Source organism: Lepus europaeus, chromosome 7 (genome assembly GCF_033115175.1).
Source record: "Lepus europaeus isolate LE1 chromosome 7, mLepTim1.pri, whole genome shotgun sequence".
Lineage (NCBI taxonomy): Eukaryota > Metazoa > Chordata > Mammalia > Lagomorpha > Leporidae > Lepus > Lepus europaeus.
In genome coordinates, this window is record NC_084833.1 from 123954070 (window position 1) to 123967150 (window position 13081).

At 60.2% G+C, this 13081-nt stretch overlaps 1 protein-coding gene across 1 annotated transcript in view; it reads right to left on the reverse strand.

Moving 5' to 3' along the window:
- Positions 1-11632, reverse strand: part of IGSF9B (immunoglobulin superfamily member 9B) — a 47681-nt gene extending 36049 nt beyond the window's left edge. The window contains exons 1-3 of the mRNA XM_062198479.1: positions 11550-11632; positions 1947-2144; positions 147-293 (exon numbers count right to left, since the gene is read on the reverse strand). Of these exons, the coding sequence (XP_062054463.1) occupies positions 147-293; positions 1947-2144; positions 11550-11613 (409 nt within the window). The 5' untranslated portion in view covers positions 11614-11632. The remainder of the gene's footprint in view (positions 1-146; positions 294-1946; positions 2145-11549) is intronic.
- Positions 11633-13081: the final 1449 nt, after the last annotated feature.

A 13081-nucleotide genomic window follows, 5' to 3' on the forward strand; every position in this document is an offset into this window, starting at 1 on the left:
GAAGCTGAGATCCCATGGGGCTGAGGTTCCTTTTTGCAGCAAGGATTTGAGGGAGGGTTGGGGTGCAGTCATGGAAGGGTTTCCCCCAGAGCAGGCCCTCGGAGGCAGGCTTCCTAGGCCAGTCCTGGCAAAGGGGCCACACGCACCGTTGATGGTGAGGTGCACCCAGCTGCCGTTGTGGAAGGTGTCATACTGCTGGTCCAGCATGAGCACTTTGCACTCATACCAGCCCTGGTCCTCGGAGCGCACCTGCTCCAGCCGCAGGGATGCCTTATCGTGAAGACTGGCCCGACCTAGGGAAACAGAATGGAAAAAAAGCCATCAGGGCAGGGCCGGCAGTTCCCTGCTCCTCACCCAAGTCAAAGGCAGGAGACCGACATAACCTTGAGAGCATTTCCCATAGCCACGCCCAGAATGTGCAGCAGGTGGCACGGTCATGCAGCTACGGTCTGTCCCCAGCCAGCCTTGCCCAGACTTCCATGACAGCTCAATGTGTCTGGCACTGAGTGAAGCCTCAGTTCCTTAGGATACTTTCATGCTTTTGGAGACACAGAGCTGAGCAGAGATGAAAGGGGGCAGCAGAAGCTTTGAACAGATGAGGGTAGGCAAGGCAGTCTCTAGTAGGCCCCGCGATGTCTCCACTCAGCGTTGCAATCCCCCTACCCCAACGGAGCACCCAGGACCTCCACAGGCAGCCTCCTCTGTCCAACTTCCCAATGGTAGGGCAGAGGAGACACGGGCCAGGGACTGGAATACCAGGGTTCCCGTAATTCTGCTACCAGTGCCAGAAAAACTGCACATCTTGTCAAAGCCCAGCAACTCCCAGTGCAGAGAGCAGTGGGGCCCATTAACCTGAAAACGAGGGAATGACTGGCAGGCAGGCCAGAGACCCCTGAACACCCTCCTGAACTCCATCAGGAGGCTGAATCCACTCATGAACTGAGCCACTGGGAGCTGCAGCGGCAGCCCTTCTGCCACGCCAGCGGGACAGAGCAGCCCTGCGGCCAATTCCCACCTCCCTTCCAGCCCAGCCCACCCCCTCTGCTTTCCTCCTTGTCTTGACACTGGCAATCTGCCTAAAACCCAGACTATCCAAAGCAACCCTGGCCAAGAAGACAGCAGGGGCCAGCCTATGGCTCAGAGGGTTAAGCCGGTGCCTGCAAGGCCAGCATCACACGTGAGAGGGCTGACTGGAGTCGCAGCTGCTCTGCTTCCAATCCAGCTCCCTGCTAATGCACCCGGGGAGGGAGCAGATGATGGCCCAAGTACTTGGGCCCCCGCCACCCATGTGGGAGACCAAGATGAAGTTCCTGGCTCCTGGCTTCTGCCTGGCTCAGACCTGGCTGTTGCAGGTATTTGGGGAGTGAACTAGCAGATGAAAGATCTCTCTCTCTCTCTCTTTCAAATAAATAAATAAATCTTTAAATTAAAATAAAAGTAAACACAGAGTCCTAGTGGTCTCCTCCCTGCCTTTCAACCCCAGCACATGCGCGCACACACACACACACACACTCACCCCACACCCTCCCCCTGGCAGCCGGCAGTGGTGAGTCACAGCAAGACCGCTGCTGGCAGAGTAATTGCAGAGCAAGACACCAGTGGCCCAGGAGAAGGGGAGGACGCGTGGCAGAGGGAAACCGAGCCAGTGGGACCAGGCGTCTGCCAGGGGCACGGGCATGGGGGACACTTGGACACTCAGGAAAGGCAGAGCCTGGAGTTCAGAGCCAAGAGGCAGACAGCAGCACAGCCAGACGGGCACACCTTGCAGCTGCCGGGCAAGGGGAATGGAGCTGCCCAGTTCCCCACAGGAGGTGTCCCCCGCTCCACTCTCACTCTCTCTCCCTCCTCCCACCACTTAATGACAACCTCCACGGCAGAGGAGAGAGGCAGGGAAGACACAAGAGAACAGACAAGGCCAACCCAGGGAGGGACAGCCCAGACCTTACCTGCATACTCAGGGTCCACGTGGGGCGGGTAGTAGCCAAACTTGATGAAGATAGGGATGGGGACCCCAAACTTGAACCACTCCACGACATAGGGCGGGGGCTGTCCCGTCACTGGGTGGATCACGTCGCATCGCAGGACCACGCCCTCGCCGGCTCGGGCAGTCACAAACTCGGGCTCCTCTCGCAGGCCGTGGGCAACTATGGGGACAGTGGTTGGGGCAAAGCAGTGACGGCAGAGAGATTCCACCCAGGCAGCCCCGTGCCGTGTCAAAGGGCTGCCTCCACCACCCTAATCCAGCTCCTCTGCCCCTGCCCCTCCCAGGGGGCCCCAAATGCCCCTCTGTCCCCGCACCTCCCCTCTGCCCTGAGACCCAGCAGCTACAAGCCTGAGGTGGGAATAAAGGAGAGGGAAGGGGTTCTAGTCAGTCCCGCAAACCACACCGGCCCTCCCCGGGCCCAAAGAGCAGCAGGTGCACTCACACCCTGGCCCCTTCTGGCATTCCCCACCCCCCAATTGCAAGGAGACACGGACGAGGAGGTGGAGGGGCTCCAGCCCTCCCCTCGGAGTGGAAGCCCGCAGCCTCACACGTGATCCGTTCCCCCTGACCCAGGTCCCTGCCCACCAGAGCCAGCCTGCCCGGGGCTTCAGCGGCCAGAAGCTGTGCACTAAGCAAGAGAGCTCCTGAGCAGGAAATCCCAACAGGTCAGGCTGCTCCAGGAGCTGAGAGGCCGCCCCAAGCCCCTCCTCCACTCCACGCCAGCGCCAGCGCACGCTGCAGAGGAGAGGGTTGGGGGTGTGGCTGCAGATCTCCAGTTTCCAAAGCCCGAATGTCACTACTGGGAGAACAGGGCACTTCTTCGGGCAGAGATCGCAGTTGTCCCAGCCTTTGGCAAAGGACAGGGAAACCAGATGGCTGGAGAGGGCACACCCATCCTGGCTGGCAGGGGAGGGGCCCCCACTACCACCCCACCCCCATCAAGGAGAGGAGGCAGCCAGGAGGCAGCCAGGAGGTAGGCCCACCGGAGTGCCGTCCACACCCCTGGCATGGCTGTTGGGCGCCACCCAGTGCTGCAGCCCCACCTCCCACTGAGAACACTCCTCCCACGCCAGCCTCCACCACCAGGCAGGGCCAAGGAGGCCACAAGGTCACCTTGCCCAGCAATGCCTCAGTGAAGGGGACAGTCCAGGGAAGTGGCCCCCAGCTGCCCCTCACCACCCACGCAAGCGAGTCCACCCCACCTTCCCCCTTCCTCATCCCACACCTCCTGTCCCAGGCTGGGCAGCACCAGGGACAGCAGCTGCCTACCAAAGGCTCAAAGCCCAGCCTGCTGCGCCCTCCCAGCGCCAGGCCCCCTCCTTCCTGGTGGAGCAGTCTGACTGCGCCTCTGGCCCCTGCCGGCTCGGGCCTGCCTCTGTGTCTCCTTCAGCTCTGTGTTGGGCCTCTCTGCATGACTGTCTCTCTCTGTTTCCAGCTTCTTCCGTGTGTGTGTGTATGTGTGTGTGTGTCTGGCCATCTCCATGTCTCTCTTTCTTCAAGTTTCTATCAGTGTCTCTGTCTCCCTGTCTCTCTCCTTGCTCCTGTCTCTACCTGCACGTGTGTGCATCTGTGTGTGTGCATGGGGGGGAGGGGGGACCTGGGTCGGGGATTTCGGCTGGCCTGGAGAGGGAAAGGGGCTCAGCTGCTCCTCCTCCCTGGACCCTGTGTCTCTGAAGCCCTGCTTCTCCCCTCCCCCTTCCCTGCTAGCTGCGGAAGGAGGAGGCAAGCCCTTCCAGAAGCTGATTGGCTCCCGGTGACATCACTGTTTTCTAGAGAAAGAGCTAAGATCACAGAGTATTTTTGGAGGCGAGCAGAGTGTTGCACTCACCTGCCTGAGGCCCCAGCAGGTTTCCCAACTTCCCCACCCCCACCCCGGCTTCGGGCTGAGTTTGCAGCCAGCCCCTCGGGGAAGGCAGAGCGAGGAGAGGGCCCAGCTGCAGCAGGCGCCACCCCCACGACCCCAGGGGCACCCAGGCGAGGACAGCCTGCCTGTTGGCATCCATAAGCACAAAGGCTGAGGCTGCACCAAGAGGAATGGGGGAACAGCAGGAGCCGTGAGCCGGTGGGGAGACTGTGTGTGCAGAAGTGGCTGCTGGAGGACATGAGGGGACAAAGCACCATAGGGGCCGCGGGGGACGCTCTTCCCTGGGGCTGGCTTCCTGGGGGGAAAGGCGGAGTTGGCCCTAGAGCCTAGGCCTGGGAGAACAGGCCAGACACCTCTCACAGTGAACCTGTGCCCTGGAGAGGGGCTGCGGGTTCTGGGGGGCAAGCTAAGGACATAGGTGGGCTTTGACATGGTTCCCAGCATGCCAGCTGCTCATTTGCACCTCACGCTGCTTCATTCTCACTGCATGGCAATGAGGCAGTTCGTTCACACCTTCTTTCCCCAGTACTGGGAAGGTTCCACTCTCCCACCCCCCAGGCCCAGCCGGCCTAAGGCCCACCCCCCAAGACATCAGCCTCAACCTGAACCTCTTCTCCAGGACCCCATTCAGCAAGGGAGAAGCAGCTGTGGAGAGTATGCACCCCCAGCGATGCCCAGCAGGACCAAAGGAGACAGGTCCCCCCCCCACCAAGGAATGCAGAGGGAGCAGCCGCTCTCAGCTTCCTAGCTCAGCCAGGCCCTCCTGGTTTCCTGCATCCTGAAATATTTATGTTTTCCTCCTCTCCTGCACACACACACACACACACCCAGCTTGTTCTCTCACTCCATCACCCACAATCACTTCCCCGGAAGCCTGATCCTTCCGGGACAAAGTACATATAATAAAACATGCTCTCCAGAGAAGCAAGGAAGAGCAGAACCCTCAGCCGGGCCTTGGGGCAACCCAGGATGATGGAGGACACACACGGCGGCAGACCGCCAGGGCACCCAGGGCCAGGAGCAGGACAGAGCTGAGACTGCAGGGGCAGGAGCTAGGAAAGGGAGCAACTGGGAAGGGAGGGGGAATGAGGGACACTGCAGCGGGGGGCTGGGAGCCACAGCAGCCCTTAGCAGCACAGAGGGGCCGAGCTCCTCCCCCAAAGGGAGACAAGTGACTTTGGCAGGAGGCGCGGAGGCACCAGGCAGCTCACAATACCCTTTGCGGGGAAGCAGGAAACGGTGGAGCCCTGAGCTAGCAAGTCTGCATCTTGCGGGTCTGCCCAGTCATTCTGGAACCGTGCCAGGCTGGCAGGCAAGAGAATGCAGGAGGGCCCCCCCACAGCCTGGCTGACCTTTTGGTAAACCCATAGGGTACAAATCTCCCACTCTCTGGGCCAGCTGGTACCCAGCGGGTAGCTGGGTCCACGGCTGCCATTGGGCCCCTGTGGACACAGGAGCCTGAAGTGTCCAGGCCCTGGCACAGCCCCCACGTCCAACAGGGAAGGGCTGGGAGAGGAAAGGCACCTAAGAAACGGAAACCCTCTAAGCGCCAGGGGAAGACAGGAGGGGCCGGGGCCTCACTGTGAATCTCTGCCAGGCCCAGTGCTAGCAATGCGACAGAATCTCACTGGTCCGACCAAATTCTGGTGTCCCCATTTCTAAAGCGAGCAAATGAGGAGGCTCGGTGGCTCCCCCAAACTTTACTCCAGTGCAAGGTGGTGCTGTCAGGGTTCCCACTGGTTCACACCACCCAGCTCAACACAGACCCAGGGGCCCAGGGCCACCCCCTGCTGCTGCTCCTGTCGTTAAGGCAAGGTCGGAGGTCAGTGCCCCTCACTCTGGGCAGGTTTTGACAGTCCAGCCCCTCCAGCCCAGGGAGATGGGGAAAGGATTACAAGGTGGGCCTGTCTTGAGGCAGCTGGATTCTCTCTAGGCAGCACCATTCTGCCTGATGCCCTGGGGCCCCTGGCTGCGTCTGGCTGGCAGCTCAGGGAAGGGAGGGGCGTGGGCTGGACCCCAGCCCGCGCCACTCTTTAGTACAAGTCCTCACTGCAGCCTCCTCCTCCTCCTCTTCCTCCTCCTCCTCCTCTGGGCACCAGACTCTCAAACCACAGGCCTGTTGTCTAATAATACCAGCGACAGCCACCGCCACCTCCATCTGCCAGCCTAAAAATAATCCCTGCTGAGTCCCAAAAAGGCACAGCCCCCGATAGTCCCCCTTTCCCTCCCCTACCCCAGCCCGGAGGCTCCAGGAGATTCCAGGAAGCTGGCAGCCTCCCTCGGGGCTCACCAAGTGGGAGGCACTGGGAGGGATGCACGAGAAGGCAGACGATGGACTCACTCTAGCCCAAAGCAGAGGGAAGACCCCCCTCCTGGGGAGCGTCTCCAATAGAGAAGGGGCCTATGCCCCAAACAGCAGGCACCTCTGGACATCCCTCTGCCTCCAGGAAGGGCTCCCTGCGCCCATCCCTGGCAGTTCCCCACCCTCTGCAGGCTCCGCATCAGTATCCTCACAGCCCTGTGCCCCCCCCACACACACAACTCCACATCAAACCTAAGAGGTCAGGTAAGTCCAGACGGGGCCTGGCCAGGAAACCATGCAGGCTTAGGAAGAGCGAGCCGTGGGGGAAGCAGGGCAGGAATGGTGGGCGCTTTCCTTCGGGGGGAGGGGGGGGCTGTCTCTCCGCCTGACTCAGCCGATGATGCCATTAGCAACCTTAATTTGCTCTTGGCTGCACTGTATCTCCAAGAGCCCTTTCCCCAGGAGCCACTGGCAGGAAGGAAGTCAGTAATTCAATCTCCGCTGCTCCTTTCCTTTAATGGTTCCTCAGCAGCAAAGCAAAGCCACGCCCCCCACCCCCACCCCTCTCCCAGCACCTGGGTGGAGGCCTGCGCCTGCCCATTCACAGCATCCAAGTGCCAGACCCAGCTCCTCTGGAGAGACGCAGGAACCAGTGGGAAATCCAAGGCCTGTATTTGCTCCCAGGGATATGTCAACATTCCCTACTCGGAAGCCAGAAAACGAGGACAGTGACTCACCTAGTACAATGCGCACCCACGTGCAAGTTGTACAGCCCCACTCGGTGGGCACATGGGGCCGGGAAGGAGGTAAGGAGACACGAGGGCACAGGGGGCCGGGCTGCGTGGGGCCCCTCCCACTGCCCTCACTTCTCAGGACAGTGGGGCTGTCCGCCACCTCCCTCATAGCCCTGGTCTCCATGGGATCTTTCTCCAAACCCCTCACGAGGCCCCATCTCTGCTCACCAGTCTCCTGCCTATTCATGCAAGAGAGAACTGAAAAGCAGGAAGATTCCTAGGAAAAATAGGTCAGCTGCCTCTGACAGGCCAGGCTCACACCCTGGGCAGTGCCCCCAGAAGGGGGAGCCAGGCTAGAAGCTGCCTCTCCAAGCCCAGCCTCCTCACCCAGGGACCCAGGGACCCAGCCCCTTCTCTCTGCCCTGTACTATCCAGGCTGACAGGCTGTGCCACAGTTCTGCTTTGAAAAAACAGATCTTTCTCAGCTTCCCCATGAACTTCACCTCTGTCTGTCCCCAACATGGGCGTCCTCTGGGGCACCTCAGGCAGCCTTCAGTCCAGCCCCTGGGCTGCAGCCTCCAATTCTGGTGACTTTCTGGTACAGTGTGAGGGGAAGGAAAGCAAGAAATCCACTCCAAGTATAGTCTCATGGCCACCCACAGCACTAGGGGAGGAGTGGCTCCCACCCAGGCCGACCCCTGACTGCCCCTGCTCTGCCGCACTGCACACAAGCACGCACACATGAGTGAACATGCTGCACACATGCATGTGAACATGTGTGAGCATGAATACACATGTGTGCATGCCCGGACGTGAAGGCGTGCATTACATATGGGGCACGTGCAGATGTACATGCACATAAAGGCACAAGTACATGCATATATACATGCAAAGAGGCACACATGGATGCTCACACATACAGAGGCATACATGGATACACACTCAGATGCACACATATACACATACGTCTCCAGAGAGTTGGAAGTTCTCACCAATTACAGCTTTTTTCACCATTCACGTCCATTCCATATAAGCAGCTGGGCCCATTTTAGGAAATAGAGGAGGATCCTTGGGATACTCCCTGGGAATCCTGCACCCCAGCCTAAGAGGACCTCAAGATGTGTGGGTTGCGGGGGACACTTTCCTGGAGAATAGGACTATGTTGCAGCCCAGGTCCAGCCCTCCTTGGGGCATCCCTCAACTCCAGCTCTTCCCAAAGCAAGCAGGAAGGCTGAGACGGTGGGCTGACAAGGAAGACACACAGCATGCCAGGCTCTGGGAGCCAGTCCCGGTGGAGGAGAGGCAGCAGAGAAAGCAGATGCCAGAAAAGAGCAGGGCTTGGGAGGGAGGGGCAGTGAGATGCTCCCAGTGAGGCAGCCTCTGCTCCGTGGGTAACTAGATCCCAGTTTTCTGTCTCAGAGCCACAAACATGAAACCACCCAGGACTTAGGACCTGACAGCTCCAAGACTAGCACACACTGGGCCAGCATTGAAAGCTGATTCTTCCTATTGCCCCAGGCCATACCCCTTTGGACAGTGCTTCCCCAAGTTCTTCCAGTGTGCACACTGCCAGACACCTTTCTGTCCTCAGCATGTATGTGCTGGAGACACACAGACACACACACGTGCACACACATGTGCATGGACACATGGACACACTCAATGACCACTGCTGAGCCAAGTTCTGCTCAGCCAGTAGACTGTCCATGGGGTCAGGTCGTGGCCTCCAGGTCTAAACCTTCTCTCGCCCATATTTATTGCCAAAAGGAAGGGCAGTTCAAGACTGCGTAGAAAGCAGAGGGCCCAACCACCAGCAGGATCTGTATCTGGGGACACTGGAGTTGGGAATGATCCAGTCACAAAACCTGCTGAAGACAGGGAAGGCAGCTTTGGAAATAGAGGTCTTCTGCTTCGCTCCAGGTTGGGAGGTGCAGAGTCAGCCAAGCATGGCCCAGAGTCCTCCAGCAGACAGGAAACTCCCCAAGCCCGCAGGCAGACTCCGGAGAATATGCCTTCACCATCTTCCAGACCCCTCCTCCTCATCATCCCCTCAACCTCTCCACCGACCTGAGGGCCACCCCTTTCACCCTCCACGGGAGCAGCCAGAGCTGCAGCCACATCCTAAAGAGCCCTCAACAGCCCTCCAGTTCAGAAACCTCCCAGAAGTCACCTCTGCCAGCCAGGACAGCTGAGCCCCCCAGGGAGCCTCGCCAGCCCCTCCACACTGGAAGGTGCCCACCCTCTCTGCAGGCCAGCCTCAGTGCTCTTCCCTGAGTCTCTCCAGCTCTGCAGACCTTGCAAGGACCCCCCACGCAGCTCTCACGCCCTGCACCCTGTGCCCCTGGAATGCAGGGACAAGCGGTCCTGCCCAGAGCATGTCAGCCCAGCAAGGGGTTTCAGTTCCTGACAGAGGCAGCACCCATTCTGAATGTCTCCAGCCCACTCCCAACCCCTAGGACCCTGAGTGACCCAAGGGGAGAAAGTTGAGGAACCTGGAATCCCAGAGCTATTGAAATAACAATAATAATAATGTTAGTTTATTGAGCATATACTATGTAACAGGTAGACACTCATTTATAGCATTAATGTTCACAAAAATAAATAAATAAATATCCTATAAGCTCATGCTGTTGGTCCATTTTCCATTGAGACAAGTGACAACTAGAGAGGCTGAACACTTTGTCCAAGGTCACAGGGTCAGGAGGATGCAGATACAACTCAAACTTGACTCCTGACCTAGGTCTTTACCCACCACAATCAAAGCCACTCTAGGCTCAAAGGCTCCAGGACCAATCAAGTGACCCCCACCCCACTTGCAGACTAGGGTGGGTGTGCAGTCACACCAGACAGAACAACCTCTCTGCCTCCTGACACAAGGCATAACCTTCAACGTGGGGAAGTCCTCCTGTCTTGCCAGTTTGTGTGTTCTGCAGTGCAACCGTGCTGAAACTTGGACGGGAGTCCACTCCCCCCACCCCGCCTTGGGTGTGGAAGCTCTTGGAGAGCCTCCCTTCAGGGCCTCTTTCCTATTCAGAGATCCCAGCGCATCATTTTGTGCTTCCAGCGACAGTCCCATAGCAGGAACATACCAAAAACGGGAGGGGAGGAAGAGGAGGGCACTGGAAGACTACACCGAAACGGGGGCGACAGCAGGAGGAGGAAGCCAGATTGTGAGCAAGCCCGACCCCCCTCACATCCATCCCCATTCCCTAAGCTCCAGCGGACACCTTGCCTCAGTGTTCCCGCCTGACAAATGGAGAGTTTCCAAACCGTGCAAATCAACGCACCGCTGAACAAAATCACCCCTCCCTCAGCTGGTTCTGTTCTGGGATTCCCCGCCGCCCCCCAAGTAGCACAGGAGACATGTTCCATTCCAGAAACTTTGTCCAATCACTCCCCACACACACCCCCAGACAAGGTGACGGGAAGACCCTGTGCCAGGAGTCTCCCGCCGACCCCCTCTGCGCCGCGCGGCCGGAGTGGGTGTTGGGGCCGGCGAGTCCTCCCTGCTGACTTCACCTAGGGACGCCTCTCTCCCGCCGCCATCTCTCCCGGCGCTAAGAACTTGCCCGCAGCCGGGTCGTGTCTGCGCGCTGAGAACCGTGAGCTCAGAGTCCGGGCACCCTCCAAGCTCCGCTGCTACTTCCATACAAGGGCCGAAAGCCGAGAGTGCCACCCAGAAGCTCGTAGGTCGCTCTGCCCGTCTCCAAAGCAAAAGCCCGCGCGCTCACGCACGCATCGCCCAACTCGCCGGCTTTCCTGCCTCGTCCCCATCTCAGACCAGGGACTCGCAAAAAGAACCCCCTCAGCCCCCGCCTCCGCAAGATGCAGCAGAGGGGACCCCCTCCCCCGCAGCCCTCGCCCCCAGCCAACTCTGCCTCGCAGCCGGAACGGCGGCTGGTTGGGGTCGGTGCCGCTGCGGCGCGCTCCTGGGTAACTTTCGCCTGGCCAGGGCCCAGGCGCGGCCAACACAGGCTCGGGCGCCGGCCAGGGCCAGCCAAAAGCGGACGCTCCTCCGAGCCAGTCTGTATCAGTTCTCCGCCTCTCACCCGCGCCGTGCGCCCCCGCCCCCCGCGAGGGGGCTCCTACCTCCAGCCGCCAGGATGCGTGGGCAGCAGGAGCGCTGGCCCGGGCAGCGGGCGCCGCCGGGCCGAGCATCCTGCCACTTAGACGTGGATGCACAGAGTCCCAGGGCTCTGGGGCGCGCCTCCCTGCAAGGGCTCATCCACCGTGCGGGTGGCGCTGCGCGGGGCTCGGGCGTACTGCGGCGGGCCCGGAGACCCGCAAACTCCTCAGCAGCCAGAGTTAGGGGAGCCGCGGGCTCCGCGGAGCTCGGGAAGGCAGCTGTGCAAGCAAGTGGTCACCGGCGTGGCACACTGGTGTCAACCCCAGGGCCCAAGGTGGGCGAAGTCGACCTCGATCCCGAGGCGTCCTTTCCCCGAGTGCCCGGCAGCCCGTGGACTCAGGCCCCTTCCCCCTCCCCGGGCTTCTCCGGCCCGCGACGCCGGGGCCCTCTCGGGCAGTGTGCCCCGAGGGGCGCCCGGCCCGAGCCCGAGCCGCGCCCGCGGGAAGGCGCGGCGCTCGGAGCGACCGGGGACTGGAGCCGGGGATGAGGGGCCGGGCGCGCCAGGAGGGGCAGGGAAGGGACGCTGCACTTCAACTCACCTTGAGCCGCGAGACCTCGGGTGCTGATCACACTTGCTATCAAAGTGGCCACATACCAAATCATAGTACTACCGCGCGCCAGCCAAGAGCCTCATCCTATCGCAAAGTGCTCCCGCGCCCGCACACTTCTCGTGCCCGAGCGCCCGCCTCTCGCCCGCCTACGCCCCGCGCCGGTGCTCCTGCAGCCCGGGCGGCCCGCTCTCCATCCCTCCCTGGCTCCGCTCGGCTCGGCGCGCAGCCTCCCCGGCCCCGGCGCAGTGACACCTGCACTACTAGCCCAGGCAGAGCGCAGCCAGGTCCACGGTGAAGCCTAGCCGGGCCGAGCCCGCTGGCCCGCCCCCGCCGCCTTTCTATTGGGCACCGCCCACAGGCCCGGCGGCCTATTGGCTGCACTGCCCGCCCGTCGCGGCGCGAAGGAGGCGAGCCCATTTCAAGGTGCGTTGAAGTGTGGCGAGCACAGAGCCGCAGAATCATGCGCATTGCCTGGGAGAAGGCGTTGTAGCGTCTTTGCTCGGTGCTGTTCTGGGCTCACAGTGCACCGCAAGTTTCTGGTGAGGGAAATGGTAGCTTCTCGGGCTGGCTCACGGGACCCTGGGAGTCTCAACTGCCCCTGGCAGGTCTGAGGAGATGGTGCCCCCGCCCACCCAGGGAACCCAACATCCGGTTTCCATCCAGCAGAAAGCGGTTCCCGGAGGACCATGCTGATTCAGTGATGGGGAAACCCGGGAGCGGGCAGCCTGCAAGAGCTAGGGAACGTCCTTCGCTGGAGAGCTCTTCAAAGAGGTCACGCGCTGCCTCCCCGCCCCCACTCCCTGCCACACGCACACACATTTTCCCCGGGCAGAGCCGCACCTCCACCATCAAACGTGATGCTAAGTTAGGCTCCATCCAGCCCGAAGACAGGGGGATGACGAAAATGACCTCTAAAAGTCGGTGAGATTGAGAATGAGTCACTGGCTCAGCTGCAGAGTGTCAGAGACCCCTCTGGAACACGCGCACGCAAGTGCGCATTCTGCCACCCCCAGTGCAGGTCATCACTACTCGTCATTACTAAACCCCAACTTTGAGCAATGAAAATTGTTTTTCCCTCCTCCTAAAGAAGGTTGATTTATCATACACATGAATCCTCCCCTCTCCAGCCTACTCGGAGCCTAGCCCCTTTCAGCAGCGTGAAGACAGGATGGATTCGGAGGAGTGAAGGGGGTTGGGATGGAGGAGGCTCTGGGAAAGAAGAGGGACTTCTCATTCCTACAGGGGAAGACAGATCCGGAAACTGGAAGCTCTTCATATTTCTTAATCTCTCTACCTTGGCTGCTACTCATCCCCACCTCCCAATACAGCTGTATTTGCAGAAGAAATAAATGAGTGTCATGGAAACTACAAACAATCACCTCACACCAGCATTCTGTGGCTGCTGTCAAGATATTTCTGCTTTCCAGAAGTGAGAGCAAGGTGAGACTCACACAGCTCCCTAGGATGGGCTGCTGGCCAAGGAAGGAAGAAGACAGAGGGGCAGCAAGGGACTGCTTTGG